The sequence below is a fragment of the Heloderma suspectum genome, chromosome 4 (assembly GCF_057233095.1).
Source record: "Heloderma suspectum isolate Gila_16-S chromosome 4, 16-S_ref, whole genome shotgun sequence".
In the NCBI taxonomy this organism is placed as follows: domain Eukaryota; kingdom Metazoa; phylum Chordata; class Lepidosauria; order Squamata; family Helodermatidae; genus Heloderma; species Heloderma suspectum.
In genome coordinates this window covers 144,384,733-144,405,706 of record NC_139461.1, presented here as the reverse complement: position 1 = coordinate 144,405,706, position 20,974 = coordinate 144,384,733, and the positions used below count along the sequence as shown (strand labels likewise).

The following is a 20,974-nucleotide window of genomic DNA, read 5'->3' as shown; positions in this document are numbered from 1 at the left end:
TTCTCCCCTGTCTCAGGAGAGAGTATGCAGGTCACTCCCATGGCTAATATCCAAATCCAGTATCGCTGGGTGGGCCCCCCAGCCCTTGCTAGTCCCTTCCTATTGAAGCTACTGAACTAGTACTAGTGTGTCAGCAGAAAAAAATGAATCCTGAATGATCAAATGTGGAAGGCTGGCTATGCTTGCAAGCCCTGTCATTGCTCCTTTTATAAATATTTCATACTTTCAAGGTGAAATTTATTCTCATTAAGCGGAACAGTTCTAAAGCATCGTGCTATGATTATGTCTTTTGTACCTGATGCCTATGAGATCGGTGCCTGATTCTTAGCAGCAGCAGGAGCTGCTGCCACAAGCATTCTATGGAACACTCAGGTATTCACCTTTGAGAACCCCCCCCCCCCCGAAATAACTGACTTCTATGAGTTCAAAGGTTAACGTTTTCCATGCTACAGCTATGTTCAGGCTCATTCCGTGATAGAGTGCTAGATTACCATCATTATTTAGGAAGTACTTTATGCTCTTATTTATGAAGTCTGAGAATCTTATAACCATTTTGCAGTTGGAATCCTTACAACATTCACATTATTCTTACCATTCTTTTGAAACTTAGAGGAGCAGCAACAATAAGAAAATATCCCTGTCATTGGGTGCAGTAGTGAGTTCACTAAAGAGTCCCTGGATTACTTGGAAGTACTTTTCGAGGGCAAAAAGCTCATCTTAAGAATTCTGCTTTTGATTTAAGCTTAAAATATAGTTCAGTCTCAAGTATAGCTCCTGAAAAGGCTTAAGGCTAAGGTAGGCAACCTGCTGCACAAGGGCCACATTTGGCCCTCAACCATATGTCATGCAGGTGGGTGGATCCCGGAGGGAGAAGGAAGGTGAGAGAGTTAAAACAGGTGCAGTGGTGGGAGGGGGAAGCTTTCTGCAAGTCAACAGTTCAGACCTCTGGCAAGTACGGGGGAAATGGGGAGAGGGAGCCAAAAGGCACAGAGTGACGGAAGGAGGTGGGAAGCCTTTGTGCTAATCTATGTTAGCTCAGGGTGCTTTCTGACTAAGCCATTTGCGGTAGCAGAGGTGGTCCCTTGCCTGTCCACCCAATAGGCCGGCCAGCCACCACCCATTGCAGCAGCTGAGTAAAGCAACATGCCAGTTCTCTAGTAAGTAAGCATGTTTAGTATTGTGGCCTAAATTTCCTTATCCATTCAGTTGTTTCTGTGTCTTTAGCAGCAGCCTGAAAGAAGGATGGAGAGGGAAATTGAATAGAAAAGGTTATTTGACTTGATGCAGAAATTGGAGGTATCTAGGTGGGGCAGAGGTGAAGCAGGAGACCTCTTTTTTTAGTTTTTGAATTGCTAGAATGAGTTGTGAGAGTTGATGTCAGTCCTCAGGATTTAGCTCCCTCCTCAGCGTGTTGATAAGTTAAATCTCCAAGTTAGGTGGTAGATGCATCTTGTCTCTAGTGCATAGGCATGTGAATATGCATGTCTGTGCACTAAGGCCTTATACAATGCACAGCTTGCCAGTTCACTTGCTAGAGAAGCTTATTTTGAACTGTTTACAACATAGTGTAAGACAGTTTTGATTTTCAAGTATATAACTTTAGCCAACAGAACAAACATCTTAAATTTTAAATTGGTGTGGGTAAGCAAATACAGCAGATGAAGTAGAGCCTTCTGTCAAGTGTAAGAGTGTGTGCATGGAAGCCAGTGTGATGTAGTGATTAGAGGGTTGGACTGAGCCTCTGGAGTTCTGGGTTCCAGTCCCCACTCAGCCATGAAGCTCACTGGGCGACTTTGGGCCAGCCACTGACTCTCAGCCTAACCTACCTCACAAGATTGTTGTAAGAATAAAATGGAGAGTAGGATGGGGAGGACCATATAAGCCACCTTGGGTTCCTTGCAAGAGGAAAAAGGCAAGATATAAATTAATAATAATAATAATGGGGGCACACCATGTCTTAGGCTGGCCCTACAGTTAATAAATTCAAAAATCACATTAGCATTTTACTAAACCATGGTTTGGAAGATTGGGAATATGCTCACAGACTCATGCCCTCCCTCCTTCCTCTTCTCCCCTATTGGATGTCAGTACCCTCCTACATGTCTTCTTTAACGCTACCTATGGTTTGCTGTGACATCAAAATCAGGCAGACAATGATTATCACAGACCAGGAGTTGCCTCCAAACTGTCATGTTCAAACCTACCTCAAACCATGATTTCTGATTGTAGTTTGGAGGCAGTTTCTTGTGTTCAGTAGTCATAATTTGCCCAGTTCAGACATCATGCCAAATTTTGGCTTGCACTAGCCATAGTTTAGAATCAAAGTGACCCTTCTAACATATGGGCACATCATGGTTTTGAGCTGCTTATCTTCTTTCATTTTCTGCCAGTACAGCACATCAGTCATTAGGTTCAGAGGCTCTGGACACACAACAATGGCTATAGCTATGGTTGTTAGTTCAGGGGTCATGCCAGACCATAGTTCGTACAAACCATGGTTTGCAAATCCAGTTCTGATTCTGTTTTTCTGGTTGATTACATACCATAGTATAACAATTCAGACATGGTACCAAATCAAAGTTAAGTTTCCTTCACCGTGCCCTGTTCGGACACTACACTACAGCAACGCAGATTTTTTTTAAACCCTTGTTTGTCATGAATGAGTGGGAGTGAGTGAGAATGCTGGCTCCTGCTGCCTGATAATTCCATTGTTTAACATTGCATGTGAACCAGGAACTCTGGGTTGTTGGGGGATAGACAACCCAGAGTTGGAACACATGGTTAAACCCCAGGAGCAGTCAGGCAATGGGAGCAGGCATGCTCACTCGCTCCTGCTCATTCACAACAACCCAGAGTTGTTGTGACGTGCAATTTGGGTCAGTGGGATACCTGGATTGATCCACAGTGTTCCCCTCACTTTGCAACCTAGCATGATGCCATCGAGCATGGAATTGATTTTACAGGGGATGTCAGCTCTGCCCACACTTTGCAATGACTGCTAGAGAGGGTGGCATTGTGGACAGTGAATATCTGGTTAGCGTTGCTGTCAGAGCTAATAAAAAAGTAACTAAGGCTGCAATCCTATTCATCTTTGGGAGCAAGGCTCATTTAATTCAGTAAGAAAATGCTTTTCTAGTGTTGCAGCAAAAACATTCGATGCAGTGGGCTGATGTATGAAAGCTAATCTGTTTTTAAAAGAGATCCATCATGAATGAGCTTTTTGATCCCACTGAAGCTTATTGTGATTTACATTCTCTGTGACTTGGGCCCTACACTGGTAACTGTTACTATGGGAACCATGTACATAAACAAGTGCACCATTCTCCATGACATGATGACAAATTTTAGGAGCCTCCTTTACATTTCTTCTTTCAAAAGTGCCCATACCGTCTTACTCAAAGTTGGTTCGTTTAGTCCATTCTACCACACCTGGAAAACATAATTTACTTCCCCCTGAAGTAAAGATTCCAGAGAAAACTCTTCAGGTTCCTGCTGAAGGGCTTTGTGTCTGTGAACTGAAACCACCTCGAATTGTTATGGGGAGTGAATTTAAAGGACTGACATTGGTGGCATATGGAGAAGGGAGAACTTCAGGAGGACTGTGTGTTTTAGAAATGTCCGATACTTTTTAAATAGTCCTTCTGGAAAAAGAAAATTAATTTTAAATTTTAATGTCTATATTGTAATAGAAATCTCGCATGGATCCCATTTGTTCCTATTGTCCCTAAGGAAATTGGTTCTGGGCTATTTTAGACCCATATTCTGGAGATAAGCACTCTGATATGAGGAGGCACGGGAATCACTGGACTGTCAAGGAGTTTCTTGTACTGTACGTACCCTTACATGGCTAAATAAAGAGTAAAACAGTGGTTTAATAACATGCATTGCCAGCTTCTTGTGTTTTGAGTGGGGAATTTACATTACTAGTCACAGGAGGATCTTGATTAGGTTAAATCATTCAATGACCATGAGTCCCTTTTAGTTTCTTGGCATGGCAAGACTCGTTAGCAGTGTCAAATGCCTGTCAGACTAGTTGAAATCTTTTTACGTGAGGATGCCTTCAGACATCCAAGGGCAAAGTACTCAGAAGAGAAAGGAGTACATAGTTTCTTTTTCTTAAGTTTCTGCAATGAATTCCTGATACTCTTCAGATTCACCTCAAGTTTCCAGTCTCTGTTTCTAAAACTCTACGTTTCTGAGTTTACTATATCTCCTTACTCCTTATTGTTTCACCCCTTTTTGCTTTCTCCATGCTCCTCTCTTGTACGGAACTTGTGCAGTGTTTTCCCCCCCTTAAAAGTGTTCATTGTATAGCTGTACTGGTGAATTTACCTCCGTGTTGTTTAGACCTTCTCTAGTGTAATTAGAAAGTGTAGGGGCTAAAATCACCTGGGACCTTTTACACAACACAGTTTTTGCTTTGTTCCACTGGAGCTGTTCGTAGTGACTGGCACCTGGTAGAGTGTACAGTGTTTTGTAATTGCGGAGAGAAGGGATGTTCTTGCTGGCTATATTTGCTGTCAGTGGCCTTCTCTCTGTTCTGTGACATTTGGTGGTTAAAGGAGGCAACATATGCAAAATGGAGATACTGTTTAACACTCAAGAAAAGGTGAATATAAAGCATGTACCCTTAATTCAGTTAAAATTTATGCCATTAATTGGTGGTGGTAGTAAAAAAAAGGGGGGGGAAAGGAGAGGGTATGCTGTTAAGACATATATTTTGTTTAATGATTTCTGAGCCTAAAATATGCTGTTATATAAGGGTTTATGGCAGGGGTGGGGAACCTCCAGCCATGGGAGGTCCCCATCTGGTCCTGCCCCATCAGAGATGGAAGGCAAGGGATTTCTACACTTTCCTCTCACACTGCAAGGGAGGCTTTTTAAAAGCCTCCACTGGTGGCCATACTGGTTTTTTAAAGCCCAATACAGCATCAGGGGCATTTTTGGAGTGCTGTTGGGGAGGGGACGGGTAACTCTCCCTTCCCCAACCCTGTGACACAACCCTGTGACACAACCCTGTGACACAACCCTGTGACACCCCGAAAAATCGCCCCTCCCTTGCTGTATTTAGGCTTTAAAAGAACCTCCATTGGTGCCAATATAGGCGTTTAAAAAGACTCATTGCAGGGGGTGGGGGGATTTGGGTGGGTGTTGCTGCTAGGAGGCAAAGGCTGACTCAACCCTCCCTGGTAGTGTGACACTCCCTTTCCACAAAACTGCCCCCGCTCTGCTGCAAGGTGTTAAAACCTCCATGACCAACATAGGAGGCTTTTTAAAAGCCTGGTTGCAGTGCAGGAGGGTGTGTGCATGAGAGAGAGAATGGGGGCTGGGCAGTCACGTTGGGACTGCACGCTGGCAATGGGGTCGACCCAGCCACTTTGGGGGTGGCCCTGCCCTCTGTTGGCATGTGGGCCCCTAGATGCTTGCCTAGAACCAGTTTGGCCTCAGGCTGAAATAGGTTCCCTACTCTTGTTTTATGGACCTACAGAGACATACTATCTCTTTTACTATTTCATTTTGCAGTTCAGGCACAAGCCATCAAAGCTGAGGACTCCTTAAGCCCCATTGATTAAGTATGGGCTTAAATTGCTTCAAGTAAAACAAATAGGGCTTAGAAGTGCTTAACCTTGGCTAGACTGCTTCTTATCATATTTATCATATTACTATTACTGATATGCCTAATATTGCAGGCAATCTTAAGATGTTGTCCTTAAGATGGAATGCTAATGTTACTAAAGGTTAATCCATCTGTACTTACTGTAAAGAAGTGACTTTGGTAAAATTCCAAAAGTGGGTAGTGGTTGTACCTGATTCCCATCAGAAAACTAGACTTGGAACCTAACCTTCCTAAGAGATTTGGAAGCTGCCAGAATGGTGGTGAGATGGAGATGTTTTATGCTGTGCCCTGTTTAAAATATTGTCAGTGCTGGTGTGCTTCTTCCATCTTTAGTCTGCATTTATGAAACACCTTTTTTCTTCTTGTTTGTACCAGTTGGCAAAACTTGAGAAACAACAACAGAGGAAAGAGAAGACCAGAATGAAGGTGCCCTCTGAATCGAGCAGAGAAAGGAATGTTCCTAGAAGTAAAAATGATCCCAGTGCGAGCAGTGGGGCTGAGGGGGATGTGTCTTCAGAAAGAGAACCTTAGCTTCTGCAAAGCAGGCTCAGGTACAGATGCTTCTTTCCCAGCTAATTGCTTAAAACAAGTCTTGGCATGCTTCTGTACAGGCTGACATGCAATTGACAGGTGCACTTTGTAGCCCCTTCTTTTCTTTACCTGTTTAAACTCTAATCCATTTCTCTCTTATCCCCATCTCAATGCCTTTTGCCACATTTCTTTCTCTGCCTGGTATAGCTTCCCCCTCTCTAATAATTAAGCCATTTCCTTCCCCCCTAAACCACTCTGGACTCACCTCCATGGCCACTTGACTCTCATGATCTCCTATCTCCTGAACACTGAGGGGAAAGATGTTTTATCTACTCTTGAGAGGGTTGCAGTGACCCAAAATCTGTTGGATTTTATACAGGCAGTACACCATTTTGTGTGTGACAATGTACAACGTCAATTAATAATAAAGACTGTTCATTTTCACTACTCTGGCAAGCCACACGGTTTTGAATGTTAATCTGCTGCTGTTATTTTTCCCCCTGAGAATAAGTGGTAAAAGCTCTAAAGGCTGATACACATGAACAAAAATCAGACCTAGCACATGGACCAGTTCAGTGTGTTTTACAATGGTCATGTGGCATAGCTGTCATCTAATTGTTCCACTGGATCACTGGATCCATTTATTTTTAACGTTGGGAAGGAATTCATATCCTTGTGGACAGAATATTGATTTGGCCACATGATGGAGCAATTTGACAGCCACTTCATACTGAATTTGCTGCATGGCCTGCAACTATTTTTGGTTGTGTTGGGGGTGAGGCTGTCCTCTCAAAATGACTCACTTTTCCTTACTGAGTTCAATTATGGTTTCATAAAATTCTGTAGGAGAGCCATTCAATCAAGCAGCTTTCCATGCTTTCATTTTGAAAATTGCGTTAGCTTTCTCACCTCCCACCTGGGAGGCATTTAAAACTAACATGCTGGGCAGTGGTAATATAATGTCTCCAGAGAATTCATTTTAAGTCATCCATTCGAATAAAGGAAGGGAAAGAAGAAAAGAAGGTGCTCATTTAGCAGTGTAGGAAAGAAAAGAGGGTTGCTGAAAAAGTCGAGAGAAAAGTATTCAAGTATCTGAATAAAGAATACCTACTGGAATGTGTATATGCACTGTTTTGAAAGGGCAGTTAATAAAAAAAAATGCATTTACAAGAAACAATACAGGTGAATTTGATGACAATCATGAACACCCCTGTACAAATTCAGTTCTTATTCTCACAACAGTGGGTTCAAAGTGGTACCTATTGTAAATTGTTGTAAATGGGACAGATGGATTGGCAGAATGCCAGTTTAGTACTCTTTTTGGCATATGATTGAAGACAGACAAAAGAAAGTACTTCATATAAAGCATCATTGGTTTTCTGGATTCTGTTGCCACAACATGTAGTGATGGCCCTTGGCTTAGACGGTTTTAAAAGGTGATTTGACAGATTAATGGAATGTAGGCATGTTAGCCATGATAGCTAAATAGAGCCCTCATGTTCAGAATGCCTGTTGCTGAGGGGAATACAGTTGGTGGTTGTGGGACTACTGCCTTCCGGCCTAGCTTGTGGACTACCTGCAAGTCTATGTCTGTCCTCCTGAACCACTATCTTGTGCCTGACTTCAGCATCCTAGTGAATAACAAAATAGATCTTGCAAGCCTAAAGTCTGCCCACCAGTATCTTATACCACTCCATACTCTCTTCCACCAGCACAAGCATTTGAGGAAGAGCACTACTGCCTCTTTTCGTTCAGCTCATAGTTTTTTTTGGATACACCCACCTTGGTCTATATCAAGCTTTTTTACGTAATTTTATGTAACAGTCGAAGTCTCAGTTCTTTCCCTTTTGCTAAAACAGGAGCAGAGCCATGCTGGATCCATCTCACACAGCACCGTGTGCCCTGAAGTGGTCTACTGGAAACCCATGACAGCACATGAAGGCAGTAGCCTTCTCCTCCTGTTTGCATGGGCACACATACCCTCCATACAGCTGTCATTTAGAGGAATACATCTAACCCCCAGGTAGACCTTGTGTCAGGAGCGCCCTAGCTGCCTCTTGCAGTCCCTTCCAGTAGCCAGCTCAGGACACAGACGACAAGAATTCTTTCCAAGGCTTTATTCCTTTATTTCTTTATGACTCTTTCAGATACTAATCACTAGCGACTAAGCAAGGAACTGCACTGGGGTAGATAGCAGAGTAGCCTAAGCTCCAGGTAAGGCAGTTGGTCCCCGTTTGAAGGAGAACCGCGAAAAGACTCTGAACTTATGGGCTATGGAGAGATCCTCCCTCTTTCCCTTGGGTCCTTGGGACACGACCATTGTTTGAGCACCAAACAAGCGGAGCGCCTCCTTTCAGTGCCCTCCATCTGTCGTCGCTCCCTGCATCTGCGCTGAGCGTCCAGCAAGCCCCCCTCCAGTGTTCTCTTACTGCCAGGGTCACTATCTAAACCCAGGAATGCTGGCAGGAGGAATCTGTGCCAGCTGCTGTGCGTGTGAGAGATGAGCGAGCTCCTCTCCCACGGATTGCTGTTCTTCCTAAGAATCAGAACTGCTCTGGGGCTCTATGGGCTCAGTTTCCACCCTGACACCTTGCATGTAACATTGTACTAGTATATGGCACTTTGGATCAATTTGGACAATCTTACCAGCTATGCATGGTGGGGAAATAGGATTGTGCCTGTCCGCCCTCTCTACCAGGAGTGTCTATTCTTTTCCAGGGCGTGCCAGATGTACACATGTGTTTTTCACATTTGACTAGTACCTCTACGAGAAAAAAACACCTGGGCCCACAGGCCCACATCCCAGAATCGATATCCAGCATAAATGTGGAAATCTGGCCTATGTGCTCTGGATTTTTCATGTAGGTGTTATTCTAACATAATACCCACACTTATACTTCCAATGAGCCTGGGAGTGGGACAGATTCTCCCAGTGGGCAGGACTAGTGGGCACAATCCTGTTCCTTTATCATCTGTAGCAAGTAAAATTGTCTAACTCTACAGGTTTCTGGAGACTTAACAGCCAACAAACAGTATTAAATGGGAATTAATGAAAAGCGAAGCATTGAGCTGCCACCTGCATGGCTGCACCTCACTCAGATCTGCTGCTCTGAGGTGCATTAATGGAGTGCTGCAGTTGTTTTGGGTTGGCAACCTAATAAAGCAAATGTGCCAATAGAGAAAGCCATGATAAATTCAATTCACTAGGTTCTTGACAATGGAGTTGGGTTTTTTTACATGGGTAATCCCATGTTTGTCATAAAATTAAGAAAACTATAAAGGATGGCTCATGGAAGTATTGGCAGGGAGGCAGTTTTGTACCATTCTTTGGCCCCCTCACGTTTTCATGGTTTGGGAGTCACTGCTACACAGCTTTTCCCCATGTAGGGAAGGTAATGTTCAGGTAATCCCTGAAACTCTTGGCTGGAGCCCATGCTGTGGCTCCTTCCCATACCAGTGTCACCCCTCTTGGAAATGGAAACAACACTGGCTTGGAAGGAGGTACAGCATGGACTCCTGTCATGTGACCTGTGGGTGTTGGAAGATGCTGTGCTGCCAGAAGTCGCATGAGAAGGGAATCATAGACTAGTAGGGTTGGAAGGGGCCTATAAGACGATCCAGTCCGACTCCCTGCTCAACGCAGGAATCCAAGTAAGAGCATCCCTGACAGATGGCTGTCCAGCCTCGTCTTGAATGCCTCCAATGTGGGAGAGCCCACTACCTCCCTAGGTAATTGGTTCCATCGTCATATTGCTCTAACCGTCAGGATGTTTTTCCTGATGTTCAGCCGGAATCTGGCTTCCTGGCACTTGAGCCCATTTTCCGTGTCGTGCACTCTGGGCTGATCGAGAAGAGACCCTGGCCTTCCTCTCTGTGGCAACCTTTCAAGTACTTGAAGAGCGCTATCATGTCTCCCCTCAGTCTTCTCTTCTCAAGGCTAAACAAGCCCACTTCTTTCAGTCTCTCCTCATAGGGCTTTGTTTCCAGTCCCCTGATCATCTTCATTGCCCTCCTCTGAACCCTCTCCAGTTTGTCTTCGTCCTTCTTAAAGTGTGGAACTTCTGTTACTCCTTAGGGTGTTCTCCAGTTGAGACAGGAGCAACAGGTGTATGTCGGCCTCAAATGAAGCAGGCTACTTTGGGCAAGGAAGTGAGGGGGGGGGGTATCAGGGTGGATGTTGCATGAAAGGTTTGTTCTGGTGGAGGGTGAAAATGTTAAGTAGTCATTACCACCATCAGGGATCTTCATGCAGGAAACAAGGGGAATGATGTGATTCTGCAGACAGGTCATACTACGAGCAGCTTGTGCTCAGAGGGATATAGAAAGATCTAACGGCATCATTTAGGTTACAGTTATCCCATTCCATCTCTAGATGGGGATGGTCAACCAAGGCCACAAGCACATTTTAGTGCCATGCCCAGACTGGAAGCCAGATGGGCAGGAATCCAGGAAGCTGATAGAATCCAGGTGTGCCTGAAGCACTTGGGCTACTCCTTATTCAGCAGCCTTCCCCAAAGAAGGAAAGTTCAAACCAAGGTAGTAGCTGTTTGGAGAATCTGCATCCAGTGTTGTGTTTGTTTTCTTCAGAGCAGCAATGAAGCAACCACAGATTTGAGGCATATACATGTAGCCAGTAAAGAACTCTGCTTCTCCCGGCTCATTTTTCTAAGCTTGGGGTGGGCATAGGTCCAATTTTTAAGTGAATGCTGGAAAAAAAAACACCTGGAGATCAAGCAGATAAAGAGTGCAACAATTATTTGAAAGATGTGGAATGATAACATTTCAGTGGCAACCATAAAATGTAGGGCTCCCACTCAGTTCTTTTGTGTATATCCTATTATGTATAGGCTTCTATTATCTATAGGGCACCTAACATTGAAGAGAACTGCTGCAATTTCCCCAACTCCTTCCCACACCCATCTTCCACCTCCCTTAATCCTTTTGTCCTCCGCCCCGCCCCACCCCACCCTCGTATCTCAGTAAGATCGCTGCTCTCTTGTCCTCCTCTAACCACCTCACACACCCCTTGACCACGTTTGCTCCTGGTGACCATCTCCCCCACTATTATCTTGTGTTCACCACCATGTCATTGATCTATCCTCTATCCTCCTCTGGCATCTTCCCTGCTGGATTCAAACATGCCACTGTCTTCACTCTAAAGAAAAATCCTAACGGACTCCTTAGCACATCCTCTCCCACTAGCCTTCTTCCAGTCTCTTTTCTTTCCTTTGCTTCCAAACTCCTGGAGTATGCTTTTCCCTTCCAGCATCTTGACTTTTTCTCCTCTGAATCCATTCTCGACCCACTGCAATCTGAATTCTACAATTCATTGGAATTACCCTTTCTACAGTAACAGATTGTCTTCTCATTGCCAAATCCAAAGGCTGCTGCTCTGATGTCCACCTTGACCTTCCTCATCCCCTCCTCTTTGACTCTCTCTATGCCAGGTGCAAAATCTCCAGCCCCGGGGGCCAAATCTAGCCCTCCAGTCCTGCCCCCCCTTAAAGGGTTGAAATGTTACTCCTAAGGCTTAGCTACTGGCGGTAAGAGCTTTAAGCTACAATACGCTGGATATTTTCAGTATTTTCACCCCACCCCATTTGCCTTCAGCCCCACCCACCACTGAAATGTGGCCTTCAAAAACTTCTCTGCAATGAAATTCGGCTCTCAGGCAAAAAGAAGTTCTGCACCTCTGCTGCATGCTTTCAAATTTCCATGACTCTTATTGGTTTCTATTGGAGGAAACTTCTCCTTTACCCTTTCCTTCTCTGTTGGATCCCTCAGGGTTCTGTTCTTGGTCTCCTGCTATTCTTTCTGTACACTCTTGGACCCCATGAAATAAAATTATTTTCAGTATCTTCTGTGTGCTGATGATCCCCAGCTGTATCTCTCTATCCCAGATCTCTCCTCCTCTATCTGGTCCCCCCATCTCTGCCTGCCTGTCTGATACATCCATTTGGATGTCTCATTACCATCTCACTCATCACATCCAAGACTACACTACTCATCTTCCCTCCTTCCCTTACAGATCAACAGCATAATTATTCACCCTGTTAACCAGGCATACACTCTTTGCTTTATATTTTGATTCCTCTTCTTTTTGCTCTCACATTCAATCAGTTGTCAAGTCATGCTGCTTCTTCCTGTACAATATTGCAAAAATCATCACATTTCTCTCTGTCCTCTTGACTAAAATTTTGGTTTGTGCTCTGGTCATCTCCCAGCTTGACTACTGCTACCTTCTTCTCACTGGCCTTCCCTTGCCAGATATCAGACTTAGCCCTATCCAAAACTCTTCTTCCAGAACCACTCACCTTGTCTTTCTCCCACATGTAAAGTTCATCTTCAGATACCTTCACTGGCTACCCATCATTTCTGCATCAAGCTCACATTTCTTGTTCTTAACTTTCCTTGGCCTTGTTCTACCATATCTTTTTGGGCTTGCTTTCTCATATTCCTTAATTTTATTTTTATTATTATTACATTTCTATACCACCTAACAGCTAAAGCTCTCTGGGCAGTTCACAACAATTAAAACCATGAAATACAACAAGATAAATCGTAATATAAAAGTTTAAAACTACAGTATACAACCAAAATGAAAACCAGAATAAAACCTAGCAGCAGTGCAAAGATTTAAAATACAGTAACATTTTTTAAAACAGAAATCGAAAGACTAAAATGCCTTAACAACGACTTCTGCTTCTCGTTCTACCACTCTCAACTGCCCTAAGATATCTTACTCTGTATCACAACTCTGCCTTTTCTTCTTTGCTTCTGCCAGTGCCTGAAATCCCTCATTTCAAACATGTACATGCTGCTACTCTTAAAATCCCTCCTCAGATCCAACTTTTTTGCAAGGTCTTTGGCTTAACCCCTTAATCATAATTTCCAATTATAATCAAGATTTCATCATTACTGCCTCCATCGTGGGTGGCTCATAAGTAATGGAACGAATGGCTGACAAGCAGCTGCATGGCCAGGTGTGGCCTGTTTCCTGGGTACCCCATGACAAATCAAGCAGATGAAAGGCCTGGAGGTGGTTCTGAGTGTTACATTTGGTAACTGTTCACTGCAACTCCCAAAATGAGGCCCAAAGAGGTGTCCATGCCAGTGAAGGAGGCCATCCTTAGGTTGAGGAAACAAAATAAACCCATCAGAGATATAGCAAAAACATTGGGAATGGCCAACGTAACAGTTTGGAACATCCTGAAAATGAAGGAATTAACTGGCAAGCTCAGCAACAGCAAAAGGTCTGGAAGACCACGGAAGACAACTAAAGTGGATGACTGCAGAATTCTGCTCATGGTGAAAAGGAACCCTTTCACAACATCTAGCCACATCAAGAATGCTCTTGAGGAGGTAGGCATGTCATTGTCAACATCTACAGTCAAGAGACAGCTTTATGAATGTAAATACAGAGGCTTCACAACAAGGTGCAAACCACTGGTAACGCTCAGATTAGCCTTTGCTAATTAGCCAGATTAGCCTTTGCCAGCAAACACCTAAAAAAAGCCTGCCCAGTTCTGAATAAGATTCTTTGGACTGATGAAACCAAGATTAACTTGTACCAGAATGATGGGAAAAGTATGGAGAAGGAAAGGAACAGCTCATGATCCAAAGCATACCACATCATCTGTCAAACATGGTGGAGGCACTGTTATGGCATGGGCATGTATGGCTGCCAATGGAGCCGGGTCACTGGTGTTTATTGATGACTTGACTGCTGATAAAAGTAGCAGTATGAATTCTGAAGTGTATAGGGCTGTACTTTCAGCCGAATGCTGACAAACTGATAGGACACCGATTCATATTGCAGATAGATAATGACCCAAAACATACAGCAAAAGCTACCCAAGAGTTTCTCCAGGCAAAGAAGTGGGATGTTCTTCAACGGCCAAGTCAGTCACCTGATCTCAACCCAATACAGCATGCTTTTCACTTACTGAAGACAAGACTGAAGGCAGAAAGACCCACAAACAAGCAGCAGCTGAAGGCAGCTGCAGTAAAGGCCTGGCAAAGCATCTCGGGGGAGGAAACTCAGCATTTGGTCATGTCCATGGGTTCCAGACTTCAGGCAGTCATTGACTGCAAAGGATTTTCATCCAGGTATTAAAGGCGATCCTTCAATTTGAAATGATGTTGGTTTGTTCCATTACTTATGAGCCACCAACAATGGGTGTGTGTATATGCCACTGGCTGTACTTCCTGAATGGTTAGTGCCCCACTTTTGTCAAACCCCTTGAATTACAGCTGAAAGTCCTGACTTCACTCCCATCTGGGTGTGTTTCCTTTCAACTTCAATGTGGTGGTGTACAGAGGCCAACTGTCAAAACAGTTATCCTTGTTCCAATATTTCTGGCCCTGGCTGTAGGTACAATTAGAAATAATAAATGGTGGTGGTTGTTGCAAAATTAATGCAAGTAGGTCAATATTATATTGGAAGGGCATATCCAGTGGCTTCCTGCAAAGATCTTTGATGGTTTGATTGAGTGCTGTTAATGCCTTGGATGAAGGAATAGATGATGCACAGTTAGGAGAGACTGTGTGTGCTCTAAACCTGTGATTCCTAAAATGTGGGCCAGAGCACATTTGTATGCTTTGAGAGATGCTGGAATATTCCTTGAAAAGTTAAGCCACCATCTTGGAAGCATCCACGGCTCTAAGCCCTTTGGGTAGGGAGACCCTGCGCCACACTGATTCCCTTTCCCTCCGCCAATCTGTGGAATAATCTTGGGGAAGGGAATTAGAATGCACCAAGATGATCTGTCTGCAGCCCATGCTACAGCTGGCCAGCATATGAGAGAGAGAATCCTGAAAGCGTCCCAGTTGCTAGAAAGCACAGTTCCATCTCTGAGCCCTGACTGACTAAGGGGAGGGCAGGATGCAGGTGTGGGGCTGGTGGGCAATGTTAACTGCTATCACACAGATTCAGGGAGGATGTTTATCCATTGTTCTGGGAACTCTTTGAGAAGATATGCCTGAATCTGTTTTGAGTGTAAGAGTGAGATGTGTCCCCCGAAAAATTGACCCAGCTATCAGAGGTTTGGGAAATCCTGGGCTAATGGCTCATGAGAAATACGAGAAGATTATTTAAAAAGAATAACAGTTTTAAACTGACATTCAAAATTAAGTGGTCCCCTTAATTAAAAAAAAATGATTAAGATGATAATTAAAATCAATGCCAATTTAAAATCATTTTTTGCGTTTGGGGAATGTGAGTTTTTTTCCTATATCACATGATTATTCTCTCTCTCCCCCCCCCCCCTTTGACAGAAAAGCTCCATAAGAAGCTGCTGGTGACCTGTACACATTAGCAGGTGACGCTCAATTCTATATGAAAAAAATCAGAAAGAGAATTTGGAACAGAGAAGTAAGAAGTTAAAGATCTGCATCATGCTGTATTCAAAAACAACCAAAGGAATGTTATCTGTGTCCATTGCTAATATGCTTAAAAGTGGAGTTGGTAGATTACATTTTTCTGTTTCTTAGGGTAATTTCTCATGTTATTGTTGCAGTGTGGCTGCCATGTATGTGTGGCTGGGTCCCACGCAAGTGGGAAGATCCACATCATCCACCCAGCCAACACATAGACAGTGGCATAGGCCCACAGATGCTCTCGCCATAGCAAATGTTCCTCTCTCCCCTCCCGCAAGCATGATGGGCATACAAGCAGCTGGGGGTGGGGGAGGCTGGAGGAGCAGGATGGGGTGCTCCCAGCACCTGGGAAGTGCAGTGCAGTGCAGTGCAAAGATGAATACCTGGCTCCCCTCCCCATCTCAGCCCTTGGAGGGGGCGCTGGGGTTCATCTGTGTTGTGCTGCCCAAGCTGGGCAAGAGCGCAGGGGATTTCCCCTAATCTCATGGTCTGCTTCAGAGGCACTTGGGTTGTTTCCAAAGCCCAGCATGATAACAGACATAAGATCTGCCCATTCCCCTCATGGAGGTTGGGCTATGTCCTTGCAACCATGTATTTTTCCAGCCAAAATTTGTGGCCCCCTAGGTTCTGGGTATGGACACTACTGGTGCGATAGAAGACAACCATGCCACAACTAGGAATCTCTCTGGTTTCATACAGGCCCCCTGCTTACATTACTCTAGTGGCATGGGAAGCACTGCAGTGGGACTCCATTCCATGCCACCAGGAAATGTGAGAAGACCCAGGCAGGCCATGTGGAAGGAGCCCACACCAGCTCCTCCCCATCCCTTCCAGAAACTGGAGTAATGCTGATGCGGAAAGGAACTGCAGCATAGGCTCCTCCTAGATGGCGCAAGGTTTCTCGTATTACTGTGGTGGTACAGGAAGGAATTGTGCTGCTGCAGCTCTCAGACCGCCAGCATAATGTAAAGATTGGGGGGGGGGGGGCAAAATTAATGAATGAAGGTTTGTTTTTCTATGCAGGTTGTAGCCAGCACTACTGTAACGGATCATATGATCCATTTTGATAAAATCAAAAAATTTTCCTTACACTTTCACTTGAACTCTAAAGAGCAAGCATATATTTTGATTCCATTGGGGTGATGTCGTCTAGTGTCTCTTTTCATAACACTGTACAAAACTTGTGCAAATTTGATTGTGTATTGTGCGTGTGTGTCTGGCTGTACAATATGTGGAAAAGACTGAATTTAAACAAGACTGACCTGCCAGTTATTTATCCTGTGAATAGTGGGTGTTTGTATGTGTGTCTTTTAAACTTTTTCAGAAAGGGAAAAAACTTTATTAATAAAGTGTGCCACCTAAATATCTTTCTTGTGTTGAATGCCTCCTGCTCTTTTCAGAAAATCAGTGGGCTTTATTGATGCATATAGCTTGACATGTCAAAATTACCTACTAGGAAAGCACTTATACAAGTATATAACAATCTGCCTTCCCTAAAAAGCTTGCAAAGATGGTTCTTGGCACATTTCTTTCATGAGGTATATTCAGCCTGCCATGTTATGCTAGCCCCTGATGACCAAATTACACGTTGCATGCAAGCATGTGCAAGTGTAGCTCACACACACCCCTTTTCTGCTTTTGAATAGGGTAGGGTTAAACGCCCTCTTTCCACCTGCCTTTTCTCTGCAACTGTTATACATGTTGGTTTTTAATGTGTAGCTTGGCCTTGCGCTAGTGACACTCCTATTGTGTGTTTGGTGGCATTTCTGCCAGAGCCAGCAAAGACAGTCTGGTCTTACCAATCAGAGAGAGCAGAGGCAGCAGATTGCAAAAAACTATGGTTGTGCTGCAAAGCCAGGAAATTGCAGTCTAGTATCTGCTGCTTGGCAGATGTTGTACGTTACCACCTCTGCAATATACAATTTGGTATAGTTCAAAGTGGGAATCCGTCCTTTGTTTTTATACCATTATATGTGGCTCATAACCTCCTGGAACCAAGAAAAGAACAGCCATTTAAAATCCTAGTGTAGTCATGTTGTCCTGCATGCTAAATGGACAGACAAGTATGTGGTATGGGGAGTTGGTTTCCAGGGGGGTTGTGTGTGTTTTAATCCATCGTTGTAAATTATATATATTCCAATTTATGAAGACTTGAATACACTTGGAACTTGATCTTAACTCAGGCTTGTTAATAAGGGATGTTTCAAAAACTATGTTTTTAGGTGTACAGCTAAAAATGTATAGAGTGGGATATATGTTTAGAAAAAAATGTATCATCTTGGTACACTTGTCAAGGAACCATGATTGGCTGAAGTGTGCTGTTGAGTGTACACCTGGTTTCTTTTTGGATAACATGTGCAACAGTCCAAAGTTCACAAAAGTTATAAGCTGCCCAAAGTTTTACTTCCCTCCGAAGTCACCCAAGGAAGCTATATCCACATTCCAACTGCAAAGCAGACTTGCACTCTTTCAGTGTCATGAGATCAACCAACTGCACTAGAGTTTCTAGAGGACATCAGCAAAACTACCCCCTGCCCCTGGACCTCTGACCTGTTGCCATTTTGCAGCCTTTTTATTTTGCTGTGCTTTTATGACATTTTATGCTTAATGAAAATGTCAACCCAGTGTGCGGTTGCTGTGAAAACAGCAAATTCCATGTTAGCAATCATTAGAAAAGGAATCGAAAATAAAACTGCCACTATCATAATGCCTGTATATAAATCTGTGGTGTGGCCATAGAACAATTCTGTGTACAGTTCTAGTCACTGTACCTCAAAAAGGATATTGTAGAGCTGGCAAAGGGGCAGAAAAGGGCAACCAAAATAATCAAGGGACTCGAGCAACACCCCATGAAGAAAGTTTACAGTGTCAGGGCTTTTAAACTTAGAAAAAGGAGAGTATGGGAGGACATGTATGAAATTGTGCATGGTGTGGAAAAAGTGGATAGTTCCTCATAATACTAGAACCCAGGGTCATCCAATGAACCCGAATGGTGGGAGATTCAGGACAGATAAAAGCAAGTATTTCTTCACACAGTGCATAGTTTGAACTATGAACTTCACTTTCACAAGACATAGTGATGGCCACCAACTTGGACAGCTTTAAAAGGGGATTTGTGAGGGATAAAGGCTACCTATGGCTATTAGTCATGATGGCTATATATTCTAGTATTTTGTGGTTTTAATTTTTGTGAACTGCCCAGAGAGCTTCAGCTATTGGGCGGTATAGAAATGTAATATATATCAGAGGCAGTCTGTTCCGATACCAGTTGGAAGGGAACACGAGTAGGAGGTGTGCTACTGCATTTGTGTCTTCTTGTGGACTTCCTGTAGGCTGGCCACTGTTGGAACAGAATGCTGGACTAAACTGGTCTTTGGTCTAAACCAGCACAGCTGTTCTTATGTTCATATTTATTTATTTAGTACCTTGGAAGGGATGCTTGAGGAATTAAGTCATTGTGAATTCTGATATGAACCAACGTGATCTGCACCCCCGGACTAATGTGCCAATTGGACCTTAGTTATCCTTTGGATTTCACGCTTCTCTGGATGTTGTAACGCAATTTGCAGTTCAAAAAAGTATAATGCACTTAAAATGTGCATTTTACAGTACATTTAGAACTGCATATTTTGAGGGAAAATATGTTCAAAGATGCAGATTTATGCAGATTTTTTCAAAAATCACAGATTAATGTGGAAGCAGGATGGAATGGATTTATGAATGAACCCTTGCAAAACTGATATGGACTGGAAATCGACTGGTCCATCCATCCCTAGTGCAGCCTCCCTCTGTAGAACTGGAGCACACGTCTTGCTTGTTTATTTTTAATGGACAAAGACCAAAATGGCTGTTTCCCCACCCTCTGTCAGCAAAGCTACCCCGACCAATCCATTACACACACTGAAAGTGTGCACGCACTTCAAGAAGGAAACGTTCTTCACACCTTGGAGTTCATTCCATAAAATTCGTAAAAGCAGTTGAGTTATAAGACTTGCTTTTCAGAATTGTCCCAAAACTGCGCTACAAGCTGCTTTTGAAATGGCTTTCTTAAATTGTCTCTCTGACTTGCAGGCATTCTGTTTATATTAGTGTCAGCAGTTTCAAGTGTATTATTTAGAGATGGCAGCAAATTCCAAACTACCGAGGTCCACCCATCTATAGCTTTATGAGGTAGTAGAAGCAACAGCTGTTTCACTGAAAGCTAACAAAGCAGCCATCAGTAAGCATATAAATCAGGTGGGCAATCTGTGGTCCTCCCAACCAGATGTTTTGGCTTACAACTCCCATCAGCCCTAGCCAGCATAGCCAATGGTGAAGGATGATGGAAGTTATAGGCCAAAACATTTGAAGGGCCACAAGTGGCCCACCCCTAATATAAACCAGGACATACAATTTTTAAATGTAAGAAACCTTAAAATAGCATTGTAGAGTATATTCACCAATGAGATCACAGCATGCAAATTAATTAAAACTTGATGCTGACTGGCTGTCACATCTGATTTCACAATGTGTCTACCCAACAATGATTCTCACTTCATTTTATTAATGTAAATTTTGCCTATGAAACCAAAACACTAAGCCAGACATTCAAGGAGGTGCGGTAACACACAAAGCTATTGCATCCACAGTGAGATAAATCTGGAACATACAATCATTCTCTGCTGTCTGGACAACAAATAATTCTCCAAAGACCTACAAATGAAGATGTGGAAGGAAAAACAGAAAACGTATCTTCAGACAAAGCTCAACACATCTGAGGAGCCTGCTATGTCAGATTTGTATGTGACTCTCGTGTCATCTTCTAAAAATTCTTCAGCAAAAGCCACTGAGCTTCAAAGTGACCTGATATTTGAAGAAATTGGCCGCCGTGTCAAAGAGGTTGGCAGCCAGCTTGTAAAAAAGGTGAACGCCATCTTTCAGTGGGACATCATGAACGGAGGGAAGATGGTGGCACAATGGACTCTAGACCTGAAGACTGGCTCTGGCGAGGTCTATCGCGGAGCTTCTCGCAAGACTGCCAACACTGTGTTCATTCTCTCTGACCATGATTTCATGGAGCTCGTTCTGGGCAAGATAAAACCACAGAAGGCTTTCCTGATTGGTAAGGTGAAAGTGAAGGGCAACATTCTGCTCAGTTATAAACTGGAGATGATTCTGAAAGAGTACACCAAGTTCTGAATTGCTCATCGGCAACAAAGTTGATCAAATAATTTATTCTCTTTAGTCAAGATGTTGGTCATAGAGGAGAATGAAATTAAAATGCAGAGTATTTTAAGGGGAAATGTTACCATTCAAATTTGTATTTACTTCAAGGCTACTATGAATGTTTTATTGTGTCGGATTGGTCAATAGTTACTAATCAGTCAAGCCCACTGTGTCTTTCTTACACATTTACTTTATCATCATGCATGCACCATCTCTTCTTCAGCAGGGAATGTGTAGCGCACC

The 20,974-nt window shown here is 43.5% G+C and overlaps 2 protein-coding genes across 3 annotated transcripts in view; both read left to right on the top strand.

Moving 5' to 3' along the window:
* DTD1 (D-aminoacyl-tRNA deacylase 1) overlaps nucleotides 1–16,889 on the top strand; it is a 40,551-nt gene extending 23,662 nt beyond the window's left edge. Inside the window, exons 5-6 of one of the 2 annotated variants that reach the window (XM_084850762.1) lie at nucleotides 5,993–6,168; nucleotides 15,425–16,889. In XM_084850762.1, coding sequence (XP_084706888.1) covers nucleotides 5,993–6,148 — 156 coding nt within the window. In that variant the 3' untranslated portion in view covers nucleotides 6,149–6,168; nucleotides 15,425–16,889. The remainder of the gene's footprint in view (nucleotides 1–5,992; nucleotides 6,169–15,424) is intronic. The other variant, XM_084850763.1, reaches the window with a different exon arrangement.
* A 3,240-nt stretch (nucleotides 16,890–20,129) lies between these two features.
* SCP2D1 (SCP2 sterol binding domain containing 1) lies at nucleotides 20,130–20,778 on the top strand. Its single transcript, XM_084850764.1, has one exon. The coding sequence runs from the start codon at nucleotides 20,225–20,227 to the stop codon at nucleotides 20,702–20,704; it is 480 nt and encodes a 159-aa protein (XP_084706890.1). The 5' UTR covers nucleotides 20,130–20,224; the 3' UTR covers nucleotides 20,705–20,778.
* Nucleotides 20,779–20,974: the final 196 nt, after the last annotated feature.